This window comes from Amphiprion ocellaris, chromosome 20 (assembly GCF_022539595.1).
Source record: "Amphiprion ocellaris isolate individual 3 ecotype Okinawa chromosome 20, ASM2253959v1, whole genome shotgun sequence".
NCBI lineage: Eukaryota > Metazoa > Chordata > Actinopteri > Pomacentridae > Amphiprion > Amphiprion ocellaris.
The window spans coordinates 16126898-16152559 of NC_072785.1; the positions used below are offsets into that span (position 1 = coordinate 16126898).

The window sequence follows — 25662 nt, forward strand, 5'->3', positions numbered from 1 at the left end:
AATTCGACTAATCATTGGCTGAAAACAAAGCCAGGCAGTCCTCCATTTATTATCAGGAAGTTATGCAACTCGGAGCTGAACTGTGACCAAAAAGCTCAGCTATCACCGTTAACTGCGTCCTAGCTGAGCTTTGTTGACCTGACGTTATTTCAACTGCGTAGACACAAGAAACGCCGAGAAATGAGACCACGCTCGACGATGTTTTTGAGCAAACAGTGAAGCTTGTCCTGAAAATAACACACAAAAATGCACTTGTCGTTAGCTTCCCTCGCCAAGGTACTGTAGTAACTCTGCCACTGTTTGCTAAGTGTGTGTGCACAGAGTTAATGTGAACCATATGAAGCCCAAATGTTGCTTAGTCATGGACCAAAGAGTAGGTAGGAGGAGGTTTAGGAGCCCGTCCTATTGGCTGCTGGAGGAGATTTTGAGAAAACCTTCTTACAATAGTTGATTCACTGTAGCTGAGTGAGAACTAGAAGCTGAGAGCTATGGCAACCCAGACCAAGGTGAACTCAGACAATGGAAGTGACTGTGCATAAAAAGTTGTGTCCATTTTACAGCTCATTCAATACTTTTGCTTGTTGTCTGGCTTTCATTTTTAGCCTATACTTTATGGATACTTCAGAAGCTCCTGCTCCTGGAGGGTTCGCATTGGTAAGTCATGCCATGAAGTTATTCTTCTTAGCTGTTATTTTAAGTCATCAGCACTGATGCCAACAAGATGATGGTTAACTTTCTGTGCACCAGCTTTCGCTCTTAAAGGAATCGAATATGACCAGGTTCCAGTCAATCTGATCCAAGATGGAGGCCAGCAGGTAAAGTATAAAGATGTCCATAATAAAGCAAGAATGACATGCTGTACATGATCACTTGCATGAGAAATACATTGTATTTTAGCATTCTGCACGATGATGAAAAGGTCTGCAACTATTCCTGCAATAGTCAACTAGTTGTCAACTATTAAATTAAATTTTTGATAATCAATTAGAGTCTAAATTCTCTGATTGTACCTTTTCAAATGTGAATATTTTCTGGTTTCTTTCCTCCTTCATGACAGTAAACTGAATATCTTTGGATTGTGAACAAAAAATATTCATCATCCTCAGCTTTGGGAACCATTGATTGATATTTTTCACCATTTTCTTGACATGATAACATAGCAGACAACTGAAATAACTGTTAGCTGCAAGCATAATGCTGAATAAAATGAGTAAGTGCTAGATGATACAGCAGCCTTAAATTAACAAGAGATGCATGTGCAGTTTATGTATAGGTTTTTTAAAAATGCATTTTAAGTCATGTATTAGTCTGACAAACATTCTCTGTATGCTTCAGCACACAAAGCAGTTTGAATCAGTAAACCCCATGAAGCAAGTACCTGCAGTGAAAATTGATGGCATCACCCTCTGTCAGTCGGTGAGTCTGAATATCTGTATCATCCTATTTAACACTACTTCATTTAACCAACTTTAATACTACTGAACGGTTTATTCTTTCCTTCCCTAGCTGGCAGTGATTCAGTACATTGATGAGACCAGACCAGGACCTCGTCTTCTCCCAGCAGACCCAAAGACACGAGCCCAGGTTCGGATGATCAGCGACCTCATCGCCTCGGGGATACAGCCTGTGCAGGTGAGCAGAAAACATCCATCCATCATCTATACACCGCTTAATCTTCTGTATGGTCACGGGGGAACCGGAGTCTATCCCAGCTGATTATGGGGACACCCTGGACAGGTCACCAGTCTATACCAGGGCCGCATAGAGACAAACAACCAAGCACACTCACATTCACACCTACGAACCATTTAGAATCACCAGTTAACCTCAGCATGTCTTTGGGCTGTGGGAGGAAGCCAGAAAACCCAATGAAAGCCCACACTGCACAGGGAGAACATGCAAACTCCACACAGAAAGATCCCAGTCCTGGAAGAGCAGAAAACAGTTGAAGTAATTTCTGAAACAGACAGTTCAAATGGGAGCTTCACAATAATTATTCACTCCTGGATGTTTCAGAATTTGTCAGTGCTCCAGAAGAAAGGAAGCGAGAAGGAGCAGTGGGCTCAGCACTTCATTAATCAAGGCTTTCAAGGTTGGTGTGAGCGCATCCCTTTTTTCACATTATCACCTAAATCATATTTGCAACGTAATTCACATGCATATTTTGTTATCCGTCAGCTCTTGAGCCAATTCTAAAGCAAACAGCTGGGAAATACTGTGTAGGTGACGAGGTAAGAACATGGCTGTCCCATCAAAGAGTCACAACTGGGTGACATACAGCAGAGACTTTTCATCCTACTCACTTTTTCTCTTTAGATTTCCATGGCAGACACCTGTTTGGTCCCACAAGTCTACAACGCAGAGAGGTATGTAATGTGACATTTTGTATTTGATAACTGTAGCATGTCTTGCATTTCTTCACCTCTTTGTTCACATGAACCCCACCCTGTAACTCCAGACTCTGAACTCTACATAGAGAAGCATGATTGCCCTGTTTTTACTCTCTACAGGTTCAAAGTGGACCTGGAGCAGTTTCCAACGATCAAAAGGTTAAATCAAACCTTACTTGAGATGGAAGCGTTCAAAGTGAGCCACCCATCTCGCCAACCGGATACACCTCCTGAGCTACTTGCATAAAGATAAGAGCTCAACAGCTTTATGCAGTTTGTTAAATAAAATGCTTTGAAAGTGATCTTTTTTTCCAGTGCAGTTACTTTAAATAACAAGGAAACTTTGAATTAAAAATATTTATTATTAGCATTTTGATAATGAAATATCATGTTTAATACTGAGTCCAGCATTTGACCCTCAAATTCATGGTGACATCTGGGCAAGAGGACATAAAGTCATGTGTAAAAACAGGCCGAGATTTGTTATGCAAAGCACCAAACCACTGAGCTCAGTGTTTGTACAATGTTGCATGTGTGGGTAAAGTATGAATGATTAAGACTCATGCAATAAAGTAATCAGAGTGATGAAACAAAAATCACAATAAAACATCAGAAAAACAAACAAGCAAACACTCCTTCAGAGAAATGCACTTTTCTGTCCCATCAGATCACATCGTCTGCTGCTGTTTAAATGCGATCACTTGACATCAGGAATCTCCACTGTGCACTTGACTGTGTCATTGTAGAAGGAACCGGAGCAGTCTGACCCACCAAACACCAGCAATGTGCACCGAATATTGACATTTTCACTCTGTTTCTGCTTCTCAGTGTCTGTTAGGACGGTGCAGCCCAAATTTAACATGCTGTGTCCGGCACGAGGCTTCGAGCAAAGCAGTGGAGACACCACTGAGCTCCACATGTTGGTATCTGAGGGGGAAAAGGATGCAAAATTGGATGAAAATGTAGCCAAAGTGTCAGTCTTATTTAATGAATATGATCCAGGCTGGATTATAGGTTGTAGCTTAATTTTATACATCATGTCTGCACAGTTTGAACTGGCACAAATCACACAGGAATAAAAAGATCAGTACTCACCAGTGTTAAAGATATGAAGATCCTGCAGAGCTCCGATTGCACTGCAGCCTCCACTGATTAAAATCCTGTTGTCTGAAACTGGAAGGGCTGCATGAAACCTGTCCATTTACATATAAGAGAGTTTAATCTTCACCATTATTCTTCTAAAGTCAGTCATTTTAAATATTTAATACCTCCTTAAATATGCATGTTTTAATGTTAATAGAAAATCAAACACTGCCAAAATGTGGCATCATTTTCTCACTACACAATAGATACATTTTTGGGTGAAAACAGATCAATGTTCAAATGCACTTCTGTCTGACACGCCGTAAATATCACAACCAGATGGCCACATCAATGACATTTATCAAGGTTGATTAGCTGTTCACTCACCCTCGAGGCAGTGGTGGCATGTTCGCACACATCACAGCTGTGTACTCCATGAATCCTGCACTCGGGAAGAAAAACATGCAGCCGTCAGAGCAAACCTGGACACAACATCACCAAAGGCAGTCAGTGAATCTTCATCTCACCCAGATCTAAAATGTGGAGATCATTTAGGTAGGCTGCAGTCTTCCGTCCACCAAATATGACCAACTTCTGAGAGAGGAGTGTGGCTGAGTGCCTGTTTAGTAAACATACTGTTTGTGAGAATTAAGGCAGCTTTTAGGTTATAGTGGATTTAATTAAGCGCAAACTAGACTGACCCAAACCGAGGCAGAGGCTTGTCCCCCTCCACAATGGGCTGGTACCAGAGTTCAAACTCCGGGTTGAAGATGTACAGAGCATTACTGCAGGGTTTATCCCCAGAGGAATAACTCGGCTGAACACCACCAAAGACAAAAAGCTCTTTCTTGTAAAAAGCCGCAGAGTGATATGCCAGATTTGGAACATTCCCTTTTGCCTTAAAAAGGAGGAAAATCCACAAGACAAATTCCAAAAAGTAAGCCTATTTTTTATATTCACATACAGGGGGCGTGCATTTCAAATAAGGGATGGTGAAGTACAGTATGTTAGCGACTTCCAACAAACCCACAGTGACAAGCTTCCACTTCCAGGTCAGAGTGTTCAGGATGTACAGCTCGCTGTAGCGCTGACCCTCCCTCAGGCCTCCATACACAAAGACCGCCTTAGAATCTGGGTCGTAGGTGGCAGAGTGTCCTCGGGCACATGGTGGGAGAGGACCAGAGGCACAGGAGTTCATCGGGAACCAGAAGTCACTGTCTGAAAAGAGGCCATCGTGTAGAAATGCATTTAATCTCAAATTTGTCTAAATTCTCCCTTTAGTGCTGCACATTTTCCATCTAATTAGAACCAAGAGGCTGATATGTTTTATGGATATACAAGTAATACAAACTCCACTGACCTAACTCAAGCTTCCACAGCAAGTCCTTGCAGTAGTTTTGATCTGAGGTTTCTCCTCCGATCAGGATGACCGTATCGGCGTCGCTCAGACACATAGTGTGGCTCCAGCGCTTTGATGGACACGCTGAAACTGATGAGAATCTCTGTCAAAAACCCAGTCAGACGTCACCACAGCGGTTGGTAAGTTTTTGATCCTGACCTTCTCTGTTCTCGTTCTTTATCTGCACAGTCATCTCTTCTTGGCTGTTCATCCTGGACAGCCTCCTTTTCTTGGGGGTCGAAGCCTGATTGGTGTCCTCTGTGAGACTGTCCATGTCCTCAGAGCTCCACGTCAGGCGGCCTCTCTTACTAATGACGGTACGTCTGGGGGTCTTATCCTGTCAGTTAGAGAGAGCATACATCACAGATTGATAAGTTACTTGCCTCACATTCAGGCAATAATACACTGCCTGTCCAATAAACAAGTTGCACACTCTAATATTTCGTTGGACCACTTTTAGCTTTGAAAACGGCACACATTCACTGTGGCATCGATTTGATAAGCTTCTGCAATGTCACAGCATTTATTTCTGTCCAGAGTTGTATTGATTTTCTACCAAGATCTTTTATTGATGATGGGAGAGTCGGACAAAGTCTTCTCTAGCACATCCCAAAGGTTTTCAATGGGGCTGAGGTCTGGACTCTGTGGAGGTAAATCCATGTGTGAAAATGATGTCTCATGGTCCCTGAATCACTCATTCACAATGTGAACCCCATGAATCCTGGCATCATCATCTTGGAACATGTCCATGAAATCAGGGAAGAAAAAGTCCATTGATGGAAAGACCTGGTCATTCAGTATATTCAGGTAGTCAGCTGACCTCATTCTTTGGGAACATAATGGACAGGCAGTGCATATTGTTAAGTGTGACACTCACCGTGGGCCAGAGTGGAGGTTTCTTTCCTGCAGCGGAGCCACTGGTGTCAATTTTATTCACTTGGATCTCGGCATAACAAACACTATCGGCCAGCTGCGATGACTGGGAAGTTATCTGTAAGGATTAGCATTACATAAACAGCTGTGACACATCACAACAAACAGAAAAAAGTGTGGATAAACGCCGATTCCCTGTTTATCTCACCGTTTCATTGTGATCGCTTTGCTGCAGTGTGCTGGACAGGTCGGCCTCATTGTGCTCCTCTGGAAACAGACACTTCCTTTGAACCAGAGGGGTGCTGCTGAAGACACTGGTGTTATCCTGTGGCAAGGCATTCCAGAAAACAAAACACGGAAACGGCACTATATATAACATCAGCCACGAGATCCCATGAATAGAGCTCTTTGAGACTGGAGAATTCAACTATGACTAATGTTAATATGGGTTACAGGAGATGCAGTGCAGGTTTTAGAATACTTATGGTAGTTTTTCTGATGTTAAACAGTAACAGGGTGCAGTTACTTCTTACCTCTTCACACACTGTGAGCACAATCTTGCCATAAACTCCTCTCCTGCCTCTTTCTGTAGCAACCGTGGCAATTTCAGAGCTCCAGTCACCCTCCCAGATCAGACACCTGAGATCAAACCCAGTTTACCAGTTAAGACGTTATATATATATATATATATATATATATATATATATATATATATATATATATATATATATATATATATGCTAAGCGCCTTATGTTTTCCTACTTACCTTACTTGAGAGGACAGAGTTCCAATTTTCTGAGCTTCTGCACTGACCACAACCTCCGCAGAGATCCTTGTCTGGCTGCATGTCCACTCCCCCAGACCAAAGATGACCAGCAGCTTGGGAAGAGGCAGCGGGATGTGCACTTGAAAGCACCGTCGGTTAGTTTTGCTGCGGGGATCGTGAGACCCAGACAGCGAGTTTTAATGTTTGTTATTAAGTGACTGCAAGTATAAAACTCCAACAACGTACCTGATGAACTGCCGGGGAGCGTCACGAAGAGACCAGAGGACGTAAAAGTTGAGGCCCCCCATCGTGTTCCCCCTGTTCAACCTGCAAACCTCCGATGTAACGTGGAGCTCCGTTTTGGCCTCTGATTGGCTGAAGTGAGAACGCACAGGTGACGCCGCAGAGCAGGTGATATAGCGGGAAGGCCGCGCGCACAGGTGAGTTGAAAAGTTATTAAATAGATGTTTTGATTATTTCATCAAATTGTCGTCTTTTTGTCAACCGGAGGTGAAAGACCTAACCTGAAAATCAATATTTCCTTTAATACAGCTTTTTAAAGTCCCTCTCTGGCTGTTGATTTAACCCTTAAAAACACGCTGTAAATAAATGTTTTCTTCCCCGGTAATTTACTATTATATTACAAGTTTTCCTTGTTTTGTAAAAAATAAAAATAAAAACTGAAAAAAGGGATTAATTTACATGTTAATCACAAAACAGGCCTAAATTATAAAACTGTAAATAAAGTCCACATAAAATAATCTGTATTCTTTTAAAATGTCATTTGTTCTTTCACAGCAGTTGACTATAAAATTATAGTTTTACTGTATTCAAATGAGATAAAAGCATATTGATTTTACAAATTTTTGCCATTATTTTTTGGCAGTTTTTGTTGTGTTGAGCATTACAATATCCCACCATTTTGGTGTTGTTTTTTTATTGTTATTTTTTATGTATTTTGTTTTCTGGCACAATTGCTGCCAGATTTTCACAGTTTTGTTGCAGCTTTTTTTTGAATCCCAAATGAGCCTGATTGCTGCCAGAGATTCTCCAACACTGTCTATTAATTCTTTAAAACTCTCGACTGCATAAGTATAAAGTGGTGTATAGAAAATGGATGGATGGATGTTTGAGATCATTTATTGATATTTAGCTTTTACTGATTGTCGAAATTGACATTTGTTTTTCTTTTTTTTTGTAGTGTAGTTTGTAGAATACCAATAAAAACAAGTCATATGTGTCAATATATAATTGAGGGACTGTTGAAGTCAGTGGGATGTATCTTGGTCTGTGTACGGATCTGGTAATTGGATTTTCCGTTCTGAAACGGGTATTGAAAAACAAAAAACGAGTGGTTATTTGATTTTTCTTTTAAAATACAAACATTAAAATTGAAATACAAGACGTTTTTCCTTTTCATGATCAAAAAGAGAATACGAAATTTTAAAAATGCTTTGATTTTCATTTTATATTTAAAATAACAAAAAAATAAAATCAGTAAGAGACAGAAACGAAAAGAGGTCCGTTTTTTCATTTTCTGAGACCGGAAGTGGTCATCAGCAAGTGTGGAGCCAAACGACAACAAGATTCTCAGAGGGCGGAACCAGAGAGCAGTGATTGGTCAGACTGACTGAGAGCCAGAGAACAGTGATTGGTCAGACCATAGATATGTATGGAAGACAGCGCGCGAGCGTATCTAGTCTATTTATATCTATGGTCGGCAAGTCTGGTAGCATTTCTGGCTGCTGTTGACCTTGTTTTTGGAGTAAAACACGGTAAGAAGATAAATACTTCTAACCTGTAGCGTTGTTTTGTTGTACGTTAAGTCAGCGACTTGTGAAGAGTTGTGTTTTGTCGTGTTTTAGCAGTTGGTCCGGACGCGTTAGCTAGCTAAGCGGCTAAGTTAGCTAGCGGGCTAATTAGCACAGGTGGCTAAGTTACCGCTGAACACCTGTGTTAGTTGCTGCCACAGCTGTCCGTCATTAGTAGAATGAACTTCTCAACCTGTATTTCTCTGCTGTGTGTTTTAGCTTTTAAAAAAGTTATTTTACTTTAAGGTTAACTGAAACCCGTTCAGCTTTCAGCTGGTTTGAATTAAACCGCGCTTAACTTAACACTGCGCAATATTACTTCTCTGAATCTCCATAATTTCATTAAATTCCTTCTCTCTTCCACTGCTCAAGTTCAATCCAGTATATAAAATGACATTAATAGTGAATAAACTAACAACCAGCCATTGTATTTATTTATTATTGCATGTATTTGTATTAAAACATGAGTTGAAACATCCTACTTTTGGATCTAGAACTGCACAAGCCGTTCATTTTCAGTCACCTGACGAGTTAAACTCCCCTTTTTATGTGAGGTTGAAGCAGAAAGTGTGAGTTAAAGAAAGTAATTTACAATTTGCGATACCTGTTATCTCTGACTGAGGCTTTAGTTTTTGTTGAGCTGATTTACACATAGAAACTTTGTTCAGGAAGATTTCTCAGTAGCTCAGAGTACAGGCTGCTTTTTACACAACCTTGTAAGAGAATGTCTATCAATGCTTTCAGCAGAATTTAGAAACACAACACTTCCTAAACAGATATTTTGAGGCTGTGAGGTTGAACGTTTGAGAGTATATCAGCGTGTTTGTTTGTGGTCTTTCTGTTTCTAGGTGGAAGCTGAATTAGTGAGGATGACTCCTGCTCCTGTCATCTCTAAGCTCCTCACACATCTTTACCTGCACATGAGGAAAATCACTCCTGTAGAATGCAGGTATGTTTGTCATTATTATAAAAAGGTGTTGCCTGGTGACCTGTCAGAAACCCATTATACAGAGTCAGCCAAAATAATGTTTACACACATCAGGAAAAGAAAAAATTACATAAATATTTCAATACCAAATCTATTCAGACATCACGAGATTAATAAAAGTTATCTTTGGCCTCTACAATTACAAGAGGTGCTCAAAGTGGTGGCCACTGGCTTCCAGACATTTCTGTTGTGTTGTAGACGTCACTTGTTGATGCTCCATTCATGAGGGTAGCGCCATCTGTTGGGAAAACATCGTACAACAGGACACAGAGTTATCGTGATTTGATCAAACTTTGAAAGGAATCTATATGTGTAGAAGTACTTATACAAATGAAATATTTATTAAAGTTTTTCTTTTCCTGATGTGTGTCTACATTATTTTGGCTGACTCTGACTCTGTGAACTTAATGAGAACGAAAACTGTCATTTAATTGTTGCTTTGAAAGCTTCTTTAGTGAAAACCAGCTGGTGTTCTGCTTTGAAACAAACTGCTTTTGAGGTCTGTGTTTTTAGGTTTAAACTCACAGTTTCTGAATGAACTGATGGTTGTTTTTTTTTCTTGATCAATGTGGACGTTATAATTGATGGTAACATTTACTGATCATGTAATCAGCATGACAATATAACAGTATAACATTCTGACCACCTGACTAATACTGTGTTGGTCCCTTTATGCTGCTAAAACTCCTCTGACCCAGTGGTTCATCAGAACCTCTGGGGATGTCCTGTGGATTCTGTGGATCCTGTGGGTTGCAGGGTGGGTCCTACCTAGACCAGGCTGATTCTGGATCATCCCACAGATGCTCAATGAGATCTGGATGTGGGGAGTGTGGAACCCAGGTGAACAGCTTAGCTCTGTCGTGTTCCTCGGACCACTCCTGAGCAGTTTGAGTTCTTCCTGCTGAGGGTGGCAGCTGGCATCAAGGACTGCTGTTGCCATGGAGACTAGGGGGTTGTTTGTCCTGCAGTGTTTAGGTGGTGGTACATGTCAAACATCCACATGAACGTCAAGGTTTCCCAGCAGAACGTTGCATTAGAACAAGATGATGGATGTTGTTCTCTTCAGCTGTCAGTGGTCAGAATGTTGTGGCTGATCGGTGGATCTGTCTGCCTTTACTCTGACATCCAGAGTTATACAAAAGTGTAGTATGTGTGCAGTGCAGAAGAGATTTACTTTATTGTATGCAGTTTTAGTGGTCCCATCAGAGAAAATCCTATCCATATACAGATTTTTATTAATTCCAGGGCTGGTTCAGTAAAGATTATAATCATAACTACATCAGATAATTCTTTGTCGCAGTTGGAATTTTGCAGCCTGAGAGATGGTTGGGAAGGTTTGCAGTTCTTGTTTTAGCAAAATATGTTAGAATAGAAGATCTTTATTGTCATTGTACATGAAATTATCTGCAAACCAGCAAAGTGTATCAGTCTGAGGTATCTAAAAATAAATAAGTAAAGAAAAAATGCTTCTAAAGCCAATAATAAACTGAATATTTTGAGGGAATGTCCTAAAAAGGAAAGAAAAGCTCCATTCTCACTCCTCTCAGGATAAACTGCCATTAAAATTGACTTTAAATTTAGCTTCAACACGAGATAAAAACATTTACTTTCATTACTGATGTCAAGTTTTAATAAAGTTCATGCTACTTTTATAAAATGATGAAAGTGAATAAATTGTATTTCTGTGATCTGTGTTTGATTTCTGTCTTTTCTCCTGTCATCCAGATGTTCAGAGGGAGATGATGCCACATCTGGTCCAGCTGATGGAAGGTCTTGAAGTTCTCTGACTGGCCTCGACTGAAGATGGTCGTCTCACTGGATTTAAGGTTCAGATGCTCAGTAACAAACTCCACCAATGTGCCAACAGGGAAGCTTTAGGTTTATTAAATGTTGCTATGAAGGTATCACTGTTTTTCTTTGTGAATGCAATGTGCTCCAACTGAAACTTGAATTAGAACTTAGAAGTAAATCCTTCCATCTGAAAGGATTTAGTTGCATTAATAACCTCATAACATTCTAATTTTTATTTCAGTCTTGGTTGGAAATAGAATCTCTGTATTGATTCAGGTAAAAACTGAACTTCACAGCATGTTGGAGCAAAACAACCAGATGAAAACTGTGATGGTGTTGGATTGTCAGACCGTAATGTTGCAGCTCAAAGCAGCTTTTCTATCTCAGTTCATTCTGACATTCAGCTATGAATCAACACAGCAGATGGTGATCCATGCTGTGGAAGTCTCACATCTCCTGATTTAATGGAGCTGCTTTGCACTTTTTACATTGTTTATTCACCAACACTTTATTTAATAAAAGTCCCATCTAGTTTTTATGAGGAATGTGATGTTTTAATTTCTCTGTGAATAACTGCAGTCTAATGCAACAGCTGGAGTTGTAACATCTGTCCTGATATTGATCATGAAGTATTGATCAGAATACTTATGGTCAGCAGTCATCCCTGAAGTTTTACATTAAAATCTTTACTTGTGTTGTGAACTTTGGTAAGAAGCAGAAATGTTAGCGTTGCCATGGATACATGAGTGTTAAATTCTGTCCATGTTTCCATTTTGGGAAATGCAGTCCAGTTCCAGAATGTGGAGGAATTTAGTCTCAATCACACACAACAAATATTATCTGAAAGTCGGGTTATTGTTGTTTATCAGCACAATACAAAAAGATTCATGTTAGAAATATTCCAGTTAAGACCCTAGAATATATTACTTATGTAAATTTACCTCAATAATATGAATGTTCAGGTTAAGATTGTGCAGTGATATTATGTAAGTTTAGCTGATTAAAGTTTATGACTCTGCACTAATATATTATTTAAATTTACATCATAATTACAATATTTAGGGTCAGAGCCCCGTCTGTCGATTTATGGCCGCTCTGCCAGCGAATGGGAGAGTCTAGCAACCTGGTTCATCCAGCATAAGGTCCACTCACCCAACATGAGATGGATAATCCAAGTTCCCAGGATCTATGACATTTTCAGGTCAAAGAAATTAACCATCACAGTTTTCTTCTGGTTGTATTGAGATTAAGAAATCAAATATTCTCTAAAATGTAAATACACTGAACTCATTTGGATACATTTAAGTAAGACTCTACAATATTATTTGACACAAATCTATCTAAATCAAAATTTTAATAATTTTCATGCCAAACATTTACTGGACTGATTTAAACATTAAAATCATTCCTTTCTAATCCTCTGCTGTACGTTCAAACCTGAGGCCTTAAATAGAAACACACAAGTATCTGTTTGAAGGAACTTCTGCAGAGTCCTGGTTCCAGAACATGATGATAGAATTATAGACAAACTTTAACAAAAGCTGCCTGAGAGTTTATAGGTTTTTATGTTAGATTTCTTCAGTAATTTAATGAGAGTTATCAACAATAATCAAGTGTTCATTTGATGAACTTCATTTCCTAAAACATCCAGAATTGGAGCTCATATCTTTGGCAGCTGTAAAGTTTCTGCTCCTTCAAAGTTCACAACACAATGAATTAATTCCTAAAACACTCTCAATGCTGGAGAGCGTTTGTGATGCTGAAGCAGTGATCAGTTTTTCTGTTTCTTCTCTGGAGATGCACAATGAGGGACGTCTGCAGCGACTGAGAAAGAGTCTCACCACATCCTGACATGAGGAAAACGACTTTATTGAAGACTACAATGAGAAAAACTATCAGACAGCAGACAGCTGCATTCAAGGTGAGCTCTGAACATTTGATCTGGAACAGGAATTCAATAACGGCAGCATGAGCTTCATTTCAGTCTGTAGCTGCTGAATTCATGGATGAATCATCTGGAACTAGAGAGGAAGACCATCAAACATCCACGTCAGCTGATGGATGTCCAAGAGTCTCACCGAACAAACAACCTACAGAGTGAAGACCTCGAATCTGATTGGATGGCATCCTATTCAGCCACATGTGTGAACAAATGCCTCTAAGCTGATTTGTTTTCTAAAATAAATCTAGTTTGAGTCCTAATCTATGCCTGTGTGTTTGCTTCTTTACACCGCTGTTAACAGTTTAGGCTGTTAGATTGTTCCAGATAAGACAAGTACAAGATTCTTCAGAGCCGTTCTACCACGAGCCTGACAGGAAGAACTCCAACAGCTACTGAATGTTCCTGTGGTCCCCTCAAGGCTACAGGAGGAGCCCTACGAGGACGAGCCGGTCCACCTGATGGTGGCCAGTCGCTGCGGTTCAAAGCCAACACCGACTACGTGGACTTCTACTGGACCACACGGAGGCCTTCAAACCGGACCAACAAGTTCAGCGACTCCCCGACTCGTGGGTCTGAGGACGCCGCCGAGCCTCGGTCCAGCCGGCCTCCTGACTGTGGATGTTTGATTGCTGAGAGGTTTGTGGATGTAAGTGAACGTGTCTGTGTTGAAACAGCAGCTTTTGACTCAGTAACGTCGGGAAAAACCAAGAGCTTCTTTATTTGTGACTTCCACTAAAAAAACTGAAGAAAATAAGTTTGCCAGGGTTCTGACTGATAACAGATTATTAAATAATGAAAATAATCGTTTAAATATTCCTTTAAACAATCCTTTTAGGTCTACATTTCCTTTACACTGACTTCTATGTATATGTACAAGTACTTTGGGTGGAATATACCAATAAGCCTGATGTTCAAGGGTTCTTCTGGGAATATACCATTAAACCAGCCTTTTAGGTAAATGTTCCAGGATGTTGGGTAGAATATACCATCAGATCAACCTTTTAGGTCTACATTGGAAGATTTTAAAGTAGACTATTACTCCAAACCATCCTTTCGGTCTACATTTAAGGTGGAATACTCCTTTACACCAAGATTTTTTGGTCTACATTGAAGGATTTTAGGTGGAATATTCCTTTGAACGAACTTTTTAAGTTTATGTTAAAGGATATTGGGTGGAATACACCATCAGACCAACCTCCAAGGTCTACAGTAGTGATTTTTAGGTGGAATATCCCATTAAACTCACCTTTTAGGTCTATATTGGAGGATTTTAGGTGGAATTTTCTTTCAAACCATCTTTTAGTCTACATTTAAGGATGTTTAGGATGGTATATTCTTCCGAACCAACTTCTCAGGTCTACATTTCAGGTGGAATGTTCCTCCATACTAACTTTTTTGGTCTACATTGAAGGATTTTTTCTAAACCATCCTTTTGGGTCTATATTTGAGGTTTTAGGTGGAATATTCCTTTTAATCAGCCCCTCAGGTCTCTTTGAGGATTTTGGATGAAATACTCGGTTAAACCAACATTTTAGGTGCATGTCCAAGGATTTTTGGTGGAATGTTCCTTTAAGGTGGATGTTTGAGGACCTTGTAGGTGGAATACTTCCTGAAACCAACCTTTTAGGTCAACATTCAAAGATTTAAGGTGGAATATTCCTTTAAACCAATTTCATGTTTTGATCATTATCAAGTGAGAAACCTCAATCCAGACTCCTCATAATGACATTTGAGATTTATGCTGCTGTTATTTGTTTAGTCCAGACTAAATGACAGAAATCCACAACTGTAATTTTATTTCAGGACTCGGTTATTAAATGTCAAAACAATGAATGTGACTCTAAAAACTCAACAGCTTTACAAACTCTAAGATTAAACTTTCCACAAGGATCCAAAACAAGTTGGACTTCTACATGAGAGCTTTAATTATTCTTCATCTACTTCCTGAAAAGTTTGGTCAATAAAAAAGACAAAAACTAGTATTTTCAGCTGAACTAAAGACAGACTTTGATTTTTCTGCTCACATGTTGTGTTGTTGTAAACTTACTCTTTCAAATAAATACCCGTCTAACCCCCTGTAAACCAGCGTTTGTCCTGTTTTTGTGTTGCTCCTCGGCGACCCTAGACAGCCGGATCGTAATGTTTTTTTGAGCAACACACCATACTATGACGTTTTTACAATGATGGTTCTACTATGGAACCAGTTTGACATGTTCAGGTGTTCTTTGTGTGAAAACTCAGAGATTTCAGGTAACAGAAGGTGGTTTTCAACTTTCTTTGTTAACTTTCTGCCTCAACTTTAAACTAAATTTCCTTCACTAACCCAGCCCTCTGGACTTCCAGTAAGCTGTGTTCCTATTGGCTGTCCAGGTGGCTGCTTGGTGTTATCAGGAACACCTGAGCAACTCAGTGTCTTCCTGCTTTATGTGGCTGCAGTCAAACATTTCCTCTGCTTCTGTTCACCACTGAACTGGGTTTGGCTCCGTTGTGTTAGTTTGTTCTTTAGGCGTTGGCTTGCAGCTTCCAGCAGTAAAATCGTCTTTAATTTGTTTCTTGGTTTGTTTTAGGGCTTTGTACTGGATAGTTGTCTTGGTAAATGTGGTTCTTTAGCCACAGTTAGCACATGGTGCTAATCTGTGCAGTGATTAGTGGATTTGGTACAGCTGAGTTGTGTCTTTATCTTGGCTGTAGTCAGTCTTCAGAGGTTTTTGGTCAGACACATTCTGTATTCTTGTTTGAGAACCAACGTTGGTTGTCCAGAAGGTAAGAGTTCCTGTCCTGATTCTCTGTTTAAAGAGGTTCTCTGGTCAGCTGCAGGAGACTTTAGTGTTTCGGTTGTGCTAGTTTGGTTTTTGTACGGTTTCATTTGGATGACTATCTTGAGGCCCCTTCATGTGGTTTAGTGAGGTTTTCTGGAACAGTTCTACAAAGCAACCTGCAGCAGAAGAGACTTGAGAGTTTTTAGGAAGTTCTGGAGACCAGACTTTAGAGCAGCAGAAACATTTGTCAGCAGTTTGAGCAGGAGAAGGTGAGCTTCAGAGTAGAAATGAGACAGAAACCTTCTTGACCCATGTGGTGAGGTCCTGTACCAAGAGTTTGAGCAGGTTGTGAAGAGTCTGTAGTTCTTTGGTCTGAAAGCACAAGAAGAGTCGACTCATTGAAGGAGAAAACAGGAGATATTGTTGGTTCTTCTGTCGCTCTGCAGTTTCCAGTTTCCTTAGACGGAATATCAAGTTTATATTTTAAATGATTCCCCATGTGAGCCCAAGAAGACTTCAATAAACTCCATCCATCCCCTGGACACAACAGATTTTATTACGATGCTAAATCTTTTTTTTTTTTCAAATATCTTTTTGAGTTTTAATCATAGTTTTAGCATAGTTTTTTCTCTTTGCTTGTTTGGTTTTGTCATCTGTGTGAAAGGTGCTAAACAAATAAAGTTGAATTGATAAACTGAATAATTGACTAACTCATGATTGTGACAACAGAAGTATTTTCATTCTGATTTAAGAGTTTGTTTCATTTTTAAGGTTGGGATTAAAATCTTGACAGGAAAAAGATTAAAGAAATAAACTACATTTAAAAAAGCAATTAGAAAATAATAAAGAAAGTTGGGGAAAAAAGCAATTAAAGGAAAAAAACATTTAATACAATAAAACTTTTAAAAAGAAAATTAAATATCAAATACAATTAAATGATATTAAACAGACAAAATATTTAATTAGATAATTAAACAGAAGGTACAAAACATGTAATTATGAAATTAAACAAAATTTCTTAAACAAAATATTAAACATTAAAGATGAAATATTTTAGATAAACATTTAAAAAATACAATTAAACAAGAAGAATATTAAACATTTAATACAAAAATACAAAACATTAAATTAGATTATTAAACCTTTAAAAAGACAAAACATTTAATTAAAAAAATAAATGTTTAATTAGAAAATTAAATCTTAAAGACAATAAAACTTTAAATAGGCATTAAACAGAAAATACAATGAAGCATTTAAAAAGAAAATTAAACATTAAAAGGTGGTAAAACATTTAAAAAGAAAAACCTTAAAGATTTAATTGAAAAATTAAACATCGGGAAAGAAAAGGAAATTTTTCAAACAAGCCGATAAATCATTTGAAAAAACAATTAAACATTAAAAAGATAAAACATTTGGAAATCAAATCAGACATTAGAAAATAATAAAATGTGAGAAAAGAGCAAAACTAAACATTTAAGAAGAATCAAACTAAAGACAAAACATTTGAAAAGACACCAGTTAAACTTTAGAAGATCAAATTAAACAGAAGAGACAATAAAACGATCAAAAGGAGCAAAAACAGATGAAGGTCTTAAAGTGTTTTCTAGTCTGAAATGAAAACATCAAGTTGTTTCTTCAAACATTTCCTCTTTCTATGTTCTTGGTTTGATTGTGGACAGATTTACTAAGAACTCATTTCAGAAAACTGCTTTCCAGATAAAGTCTACTAGTAGCTGAAGGCATCGATCAAACTAATGTTACCTTTTGATCTCCACAAACTTTACTGTTCAGTGAAGAGAATCAAAGTTTGTTGAGGATTTCTAAAAAACCCACAGGTGAAGGTCTGAGAAGAACTCAGATTGATGGTCTAAATGTGAAATCAAGACTCATGGTCACAAGTTTTAAGGCTTCTGTTAACCAGAAAGTTCAAACTAACAGAGAAGTACTGAGAAACTTTTAAGATTTCAGTCCTCAGACTGTCTAAATGTTCAAACTAACAGAGAACTACTCAAGAAGTTTTAGGTTTTCAGTCCTCAGACTGTCTGAAGGTTCAAACTAACAGAGAAGTACTGAGAAACTTTTAAAACTTCAGCCCTCAGACTGTCTGAAAGTTCAAACTAACAGAGAACTACTCAGGAACTTAGAGGATATCAGTCCTTGGACTGTCTGAAAGTTAAATCTAACAGAGAACTACTGTGGGACTTCGAAAATTTCAGCCCTCAGACTGTCTGAAGGTTCAAACTAACAGAGAACTACTGTGGGACTTAGAAAATTTCAGCCCTCAGACTGTGTGAAAGCTCAGGTCCTGAGGACTCGGGAGGTCTGGAGGCTTTGGAAAGTCTTGGAACTGAGGGTTCCACCCTCCAGCACAAAGGCTGAAGTCCAACCTCCTGAGAAAAACGGTCGAGTCGAGACTCGAGTTAAAAAAAAAACTCGAAAATGACAAAAAATAGATGATAAATGCGCAAAAAAAAGAAGAATTAGTATCTGAGCGAATAGCTCAGGGGGTTAAGAGGATAGACTACCAAGTGGAAGGTCGCAGGTTCAAGACCCACCACCGGCCTTTTTCTTTGTTTGTCTTTGTCAGGATTTTGAGAAAATTTAAGAAGTGTCTGGTCTTGAACCAGCGACCTGCAGCTCCATAGGCAAATCCTTAACTCACTGAGCTACAGATCAGATGAAAAGAAATGATTTCGTCGTCCCTTTGGCATCGTAGTTTCCGAAGCGACCACATGGGTGGAGCCAAGGCGGAGTCAGGGTGGAGTCAGGGCGGAGAGTAGGCGGGGATGTGGGTGGCGGCCTCCCCCCTCTACTCCCCCACCTCCCCCCACCGCCCACCACACCTTCCCCCGCCCGACGAGTTCTTCGAGTCTCCACGAGTTCTTCGAGTCTCCACAGGTTTTCCCGAGTTTCTGGAGTTTCCACGAGGTCGGAGGCAGAACAAGTTGTCATGAAGAGGTGTTGAAGTCGGCCAGGATGGACTGACTTTTTACAGCGACTAGAAGGAAGACGACTAGAAGAACTTTAACCAGCATCCATAAAATCCATGGAGTCGCTCCAGAGAAATGAAGGGAGGTCAACTTTTATCAACCTCCATCCAGATGTTCAACTTGATATCTTTACTTGGAGATTTTTAGCACCACAAACCTTTAGTATCACACTTTATCATCATTTATTAGGACTTTAATGGAATCCACCAGCAGATTTACTTTTTGTTGACAAAGTTTATTCTTGTTGTTGTGGGACTGCAGTATTTAAAACTCTTCCTTCTATTTGACCTCATGTTTATTAGTTTTAGTTTAGAAAGTTATTTTAGTTGTCCATTAGTCTCTTAAAAACCAAATAATAAATTGGATTAGTCAAGAGGTTTTAATTTCTTACTTTGTCATATTTTAGATATGACAAAAAAATATAAAAATAAAGCATCTTGAGACAATTTGACCTGTAATTGGCGTTATATAAATAAAATTGAATTAAAATTGTATATATCTTGTAATGTTGGAGTAATTCAGCCATATATGTTGGAAAACACATTTTCTTTGTCCATTAATCTGTTGATTGTTTTCTCCAGTAATTCATTTATTGTTTTGGTTTATAAAATGTCAAACCCAAATATATTCAGTTTACTGTCATAAAAACCAAAAAGATTTACATTCATGATGCAGGAATCAGGCAGTTTTTCACTTTTTATCTTAGTTTAGTCAGAAAGATAGTTGATAATGTGTGAATTGTTGCAGCTTGTGAGCCGTAGAAGGTTTTAATCTTTGGGGCCGAGTGTCAAAAAACATTTAGAAACAAACATCAACAAAACACTGAAAGATCTGAACATCATTTGCATGACAATGTCAAATTAAAGGACATTTATTTCCAACGTAAATGTGTGATATTCATCCTCTGGAGCTTTCTCTTCACATCGTCTTCCACCTGGACTGGTTTGGTCGGGAGCATGTGCAACAAACATTTGAAAAACTGCACTTTAACATCAATGACTGACACTGAAGTTTAATCTCTACATAAATGAGACTGAGTCTGGATGTGCTGCTCTTTCATTAACTCCTAAGTTTAGGGAAAGTTAAAACAAAAGAAGACAGTTCAGATAAGACGTGAGAATGAGCTTATTTTGAACAAACATCTCAGACTTTCTGAGCTTCAGCAAATCTAGCAAGATATTTTAACAACAAGCAACTCAAGAGATCCGAAGTTGGAGAGAGTTAGCTTTAGCTGAGCCAAAGAACATGTGGGACGCTAACCTAGCAAACATTTCAGACTTTTCTCTGTGAATTCTGAGAAATAATTTCCTATTTAATGACAGAGCTACACATCTTAACTCAGTCTCATGAAAACAGACTCTAATTCAGTGTCATCCATCCATATTAAAGTGCAGTTACCCAAAATGTTTGTTGCATGAGCTCCAACAAAACCTGTCCAGGTAGAAGGCCACTTTGACAAACAGGAAGTGGAAGATTCCAAGCAGATTTATTGAAGGGGGAACCGGACTGTACTAAGTGTGGTCCAGTGTATAGAGGGGTGTTTTGTGGGTTTTTAAGGCTGATAATGATTATTAGTGAGACATTTGGAGTATATTCATTTGGATATTCATTTGCAGTAAATGAAAGTATTTATAATCTTGGAGTTAAACTTACAAGAACACAAACTTCAACAGAAAACTTTGTTGATACGTTTTTGTTTTGTTTACAGATGTTAAGTTAAAGGAGTTTTATTCGTGATGTATCACCAATCAAATCACTCCAGAAGACAGAGCGACCACAGGTAGATAAAGGTTCAGAGCCAAAGTAGCGCCATTTTTAAATTGATTTATTACCGTAAATCGGTCAAAAACAAAATACTGATAATCAGTAAATCAGTTAGCCCACAATTAGTACAATTCTACAATGTATGTCTCTTTCCTTTGACTTGTTATTTGTACAATATACGATGTATATGATGGCGTTTTTTCATACCAAAGGCTATACTATGATGTTTTCTAAGAGACATATGATGCTACTCTGTTTGTTCTGGCCCTGGGCCGCTGCACTCCTCCTCTGTTGTTTTCTGTATTGTACTCAGCTGCATGCCTTCGTCCACCCGGCCTCCGTTGACTCGTCCCGCCTGCCGTCTCTGGAGCTGAAGCTGGACTGGAACAGACCAAAGTATAGTCCAATCACGATGCCAGCTGCCTCTCAAAAGGCTCCTTCATCTGGCAGGTGGCGCCACTTCTTCTGAGGGGAAGCTGAGCTGGCCCAGCAGAACTTTGGAGATGTGTTCCAGTGGTTGGTGGATGTGTGGGGAGATAGAGAGGGACCTTTGAATTGTTCAGAAAGGAAAACAGGGAACCCATTGGTAGTTTTAGTTTAGGGTGCTACTGCGGTGTGTTTTTGGGTTTTAAGAGGTGAACAGGAAGAGTTTTTTTTGTATTGATTATCTTTTACTTTGTTCCTGGTTGGAATGCCCATCAATGTCAACATGAAGTTCACTTTTAGTTCTGTTTATTTATTTTTATTTTACTAACGCCCATTTGCTTTTAACCCCCTCACATGTTGTGTTGTTGTAAACTTACTCTTTCAAATAAATACTTGTCTAACCCTCTGGAAACCAGCGTTTGAACTGTTTTTGTGTTGCTCCTCACCTACTTCAGACAGCCAGGACAAAACAACGTTTTGTGGACTAAAGGCTGTTCTATGACGTTTTCAGAGCGACATGCAATACTATGACATTTTTAGAGCAACATGCTATACTATGATGTTTTTAGAGTGACATGCTATACTATGATGTTTGTTGGGCGACACGCTATACTATAGGCTTTTCAAATTGACATATTACTATGACTTTTTTTGTTTAAGTTTTTTTTGTCGTTTTTTAGCAACATATTTTAAGAATTTGAACAGTTTTAAAAATTACTATACTTTTACTTGTGCAATGAAATATTATTCTATGGCATTTTTTAGACGACATACTCTGATGTTTTCTTGAATAACATACTATTTTGACAATATACTGCACTATGACATTTTTTGAACCACATATCATACATGACAATTTCAGGCAACATCCTATCATTTTGTGCTTTTTAAACCACATAATAATCAGTTGGGTTTTTTGCCGACATGCTATACTATGAACTACAGGCCATACTATGTTATTCTTGAAAAGTATACTATACTTTGACATTTTCTGAACTACATCCTATACTATGGCGTTATACACAGAGTGATTTGGTTACATGTTGATTTATAATCTTGATTTTTTTTCTGTTTTGTTTTTTGATGGGATTACCACAGACCTGACCGTGAACACCGTTGACACCCACCTGAGGGAGACGCTGCCTAAGATCTCAAGGCTGCTTGGTCGTGGTCTTTCTGGTCCTGCTCCAGAACACCTTCATCAACTACTTCTTCTTTTGAAGAGGCCCTCAGATGCTGCAATCTCTGACCTTAAGGAGGAACTGCTACTTTCACTCTGTAACGAGACGGCGGTTATTTTAAAGACTCAGCTCCTGGCGGCTTTGAGTGAAAATTTAACATCCATCAAAACGGAACTACAGACAGTTAAATCTGAGCTGTCAGTCAGTATTTCAAACATCAAGTCCGACCCGGCTGCCCTAAAGCACGCTGTGGGTGAAACGGAAACTTCACTCTCCACATCACCGACGACATCGTCACACTCCAAAGCAGAGCACCTGTCTGCTGAACTTTTAAAAGTGGACTATAAATGTGAAGAATGTGAGCAGCAGCAACCTGTGAGCAGTGGAACAGATGTGATCAGAAATAATTCATTTTCTTTTTTCTTTTCTTTCTGGTTGACTTGATGCTTTCAGTTGCAGATGTTGGAGCTGATTCTGATCTTTCAGGATAAAAAAGCTGCTTTTCCTTCACAGACTTTTCAGGAAATTATTCTCTCAGGTTTTCTCTGCTATTTATATTTTTATTATCTGTGATTATTTCATTATTTCTTTATTGTAAAAACAAAGTTTGAGGCATAAAGACTCATTGAGTTACTTTAATCCTGAAATCTTTGATGTAGCAGAACTAAACTTCCATTTTCCTTCTTGTACTTCTGATACTAGAACTAAACGTGTCTTCAACACAGATCATCTGGTTTTAAAGAATCAGCAGCAACATCACAACAACAAATGAGACAATTTTCAACAAATTAATGAAACTGATGTCATTTAAAACTATCAGTCTGTTTTAGTGTCAAATTAAAGCTGATTACTGACAACTAGAACATTAACATTACTGTTTTAATCACATTTAAGTTTCCTGAACGTTACATTCATGTCAACCAGCCACAGTTTTATGAACTTAATGAACCACATTACAGGAACACAACACACTTCAGCTGTTTACATGAAACTCAACACAAACATCGTTAGCTTAATGCTACGTTAGCTTTAATCAGGCTACAACTGAACTGCTAGCTCGGTTAGCATCGCTAACATTAAAGCTAATATTTACTATGCTAACTTTCTTCTCTGGTCAACACACACTGAAACAAACTCCACCAACATCTGGAGTGCATGGAACACATTATATCTGACACTAAAGCTGCATATAAAGTGCATTAAAAGCGGCACTGATACGAAAATAAACATTTACTTACCGAACTATCAGAGTCCTTTCAGTGTCTGCTGGTAGAATCAGCCGAAGGTAGAAAACTGGTTAAAACAAGCCAACGGGCAGGAAAACTGTCTGTGGAAAATGTTGTGCTGCTCCACCGATAAATAAACCAACAGTTATTATATCAGAATTAATCCAAACGAGGAGAGCAGAGTCTCTGCTGCCTCCTCCATAGGACCTGTCAATCATTCCAGACCAGACTGTCATCAAGTAGCCCCGCCCCCTGGGTTTGCAAAACTTTAACGCTCTATAAAAAAAAATCAATATTGATTTATTTTAAGATCGGCCACCTGATCTCTCATTTTGACCATGAAAACTAACGAAAAAAATGTATATACAGTCTATGCACCGTACTCTGTTTGGCTCCACACTTGCCGATGACCACTTCCGGTCTCAGAAAATGAAAAAGCTGACCTTTTTTCGTTTCTGTCTCTTACTGATTTTACTTTCTTGTAATTCTAAATATAAAACGAAAATCAAATCATTTAAAAAAATAAATCGTATATCCCTTTTGATCATGAAAAGGAAAAACGCCTTGTATTTCAATTTTAATTTTTGTATTTGAAAACGAAAATCAAATAACCACTCGTTTTTTTGTTTTTCAATACCCGTTTCAGAACAGAAAATCCAATTACCAGATCCATACACGGACCTATCTTGCATACATTTTTATTAAAAGTAAAAAAAAAATCTTTTTTACGTTCATTATGTTCATGTCTTTACAAATTCCATAATTATTTATTATGGAAACAATCACTTAATAAAAAATGACTGGATATCACTAAAATGTCAGCTAAATAACAGTCCAAATTTAGCAACAACCACCTTCTAATTAGCTAAACAACAATAAAATGAGGTTATTCAAAAATGGCTTTGATTGTGTTCTTTTTGTTAAGTTGAGATAATTATTACAGATATTTATTTTTTGGCAATACATCAAATTTTATATGGAAAATAACAAATTGAATCTGTGTCCGAGAAATCATTTTCAACTAAGTTACCCATTACAAAAACACCTCTCAAGGAAGTGTGTTAATTCCAGATCACATGACCTGCTCCACATGATATCATTTCCTCCTGAAGAAAAGACTGGCAAGACTCCAAGGCTTTCTGAGTTATTTAATATAAAGTAGTGAGTCAAGTGTGGACAGTGTTGCTATAATATCTTTATAAATAACTTTCAATTTCAGTTTTACTCAATTGTATATATAATATTTAGAAGAATCTTTCTCTAAAAATGCCATGTGGTGTTTGGTTATAGGCGGTCATGTTGATTTTAGGCCTGAAAACAGCAAAAATGTCAACTATGTTACTCAAAGTCCCACAATTGATTAGGCATGGAAGGCAAATGTGTCTTAATTCCTTGAATTACATGACACACATTTACATTTATAATGAGAAGTTGGGAGGAAACCCCAAATTTGGAAATCTAACCAAGTATACATGTCAGGTGTGTTTGTACCTCTCTACACACAGTCAATAGTATTAACAACTGTAGGTTTGGCAGTATGTGTAAATAAAGATTTGGTCTGTGTGTCCGCCTTAATAGCCACACAAGCATAATTAAAGTTTCCCAACTGAGGTAATGAAGTATAATTTTCATACATATTATTTTATTGACTTAGAGATGTAGTCCCATTAGAAGTTTTGAAAACTGTTTTATCCTCTGTGACTCCCCCCAGCGAAGCACTGAACCCAGCAGTTCAAACCACATTGTGTTTGAAAGAGCCATAATTATACAGACAGCTCCACCCTGCAAGTTAACAGGCTTGGTTCCTCAGGTTAATTATGTACGAAACCTTGGAAGTCTGAGTCTGTGTTTTTGAGACTATCATCAGTGCACTGCAGTGTTTAGGTGGAGATGCTCAGTCGTGGTGCCGACTGCTTATTTCGATCATATCTTCCAGCATATAAACATAAAATATGGACAAAAACCTGATGTTCAATGGAGGGTTTTTAATTGGAACAATTCTATTTATTATTTATGGGTATAGTTATATTTTAAAAATGTATTAATTAAATTAAAATCTTAAATGATGAAAACCGAAATCACATTCAGATATACCTGCTATGACTGACTCACCTTCACCTTGTGCAATCGCATTGTTGACATTTATGACTTGTGACATACTTTTGCAAATTTATGCTATTATGCTCTCTTGATCTTTATGTAAATATCATTTAAGTACAGCTGTAACTTATCAAACTGTGCTGCTTCCTGTTTTGGGCAGGACACCATCATA

At 38.3% G+C, this 25662-nt stretch overlaps 2 protein-coding genes and 1 long non-coding RNA gene across 6 annotated transcripts; 1 reads left to right on the forward strand and 2 right to left on the reverse strand.

Moving 5' to 3' along the window:
• Positions 1–65: 65 nt before the first annotated feature.
• On the forward strand, positions 66–2692 carry gstz1 (glutathione S-transferase zeta 1). 2 transcript variants are annotated; one of them, XM_023292110.3, is made up of 9 exons: positions 66–276; positions 603–654; positions 748–815; positions 1336–1416; positions 1507–1632; positions 2017–2092; positions 2179–2231; positions 2317–2366; positions 2511–2692. In XM_023292110.3, the coding sequence occupies exons 1-9, from the start codon at positions 247–249 to the stop codon at positions 2635–2637; spliced, it is 663 nt and encodes a 220-aa protein (XP_023147878.2). In that variant the 5' UTR covers positions 66–246; the 3' UTR covers positions 2638–2692. The 2 variants fall into 2 exon arrangements, with proteins under 2 accessions (XP_023147878.2, XP_023147879.2); XM_023292111.3 differs by lacking the exon at positions 66–276 and adding an exon at positions 353–506.
• Positions 2693–2738: 46 nt separating this feature from the next.
• Positions 2739–6883, reverse strand: zgc:163014 (uncharacterized protein LOC100038766 homolog). Of its 3 annotated transcripts, XM_023292104.2 has the most exons (13): positions 6759–6883; positions 6513–6677; positions 6279–6384; positions 5954–6070; positions 5750–5863; positions 5032–5209; positions 4834–4962; positions 4504–4691; positions 4175–4371; positions 4001–4092; positions 3861–3915; positions 3486–3583; positions 2739–3317 (listed from the first exon to the last, which is right to left on the reverse strand). In XM_023292104.2, exons 1-13 carry the CDS (start codon positions 6818–6820, stop codon positions 3088–3090), a joined length of 1731 nt encoding a protein of 576 aa, XP_023147872.1. In that variant the 5' UTR covers positions 6821–6883; the 3' UTR covers positions 2739–3087. The 3 variants fall into 3 exon arrangements, with proteins under 3 accessions (XP_023147872.1, XP_023147874.1, XP_035813972.1); XM_023292106.2 differs by lacking the exon at positions 6759–6883 and having other exon boundaries at positions 5954–6047; positions 6513–6650; XM_035958079.2 differs by lacking the exon at positions 6759–6883 and having other exon boundaries at positions 5954–6050; positions 6513–6650.
• A 13653-nt stretch (positions 6884–20536) lies between these two features.
• On the reverse strand, positions 20537–23654 carry LOC129347786 (uncharacterized). Its single transcript, XR_008600043.1, has 3 exons — positions 23403–23654; positions 22111–22259; positions 20537–21105 (listed from the first exon to the last, which is right to left on the reverse strand). It is a non-coding gene; the product is annotated as an uncharacterized LOC129347786 (long non-coding RNA).
• Positions 23655–25662: the final 2008 nt, after the last annotated feature.

Excerpts from the sequence above, each read along its gene's own strand:
- gstz1 (XM_023292110.3), top strand. The coding sequence starts at position 247 with ATGCACTTGTCGTTAGCTTCCCTCGCCAAG. Across the intron at positions 277-602 it reads CGTTAGCTTCCCTCGCCAAG|CCTATACTTTATGGATACTT; the intron begins GTACTGTAGTAA and ends TTTCATTTTTAG. Across the intron at positions 1,633-2,016 it reads CGGGGATACAGCCTGTGCAG|AATTTGTCAGTGCTCCAGAA; the intron begins GTGAGCAGAAAA and ends TGGATGTTTCAG.
- zgc:163014 (XM_023292104.2), bottom strand. The coding sequence starts at position 6,820 with ATGGGGGGCCTCAACTTTTACGTCCTCTGGTCTCTTCGTGACGCTCCC. Across the intron at positions 6,678-6,758 it reads GCTCCCCGGCAGTTCATCAG|CAAAACTAACCGACGGTGCT; the intron begins GTACGTTGTTGG and ends CGATCCCCGCAG. Across the intron at positions 4,692-4,833 it reads GCTGTGGAAGCTTGAGTTAG|ACAGTGACTTCTGGTTCCCG; the intron begins GTCAGTGGAGTT and ends GCCTCTTTTCAG.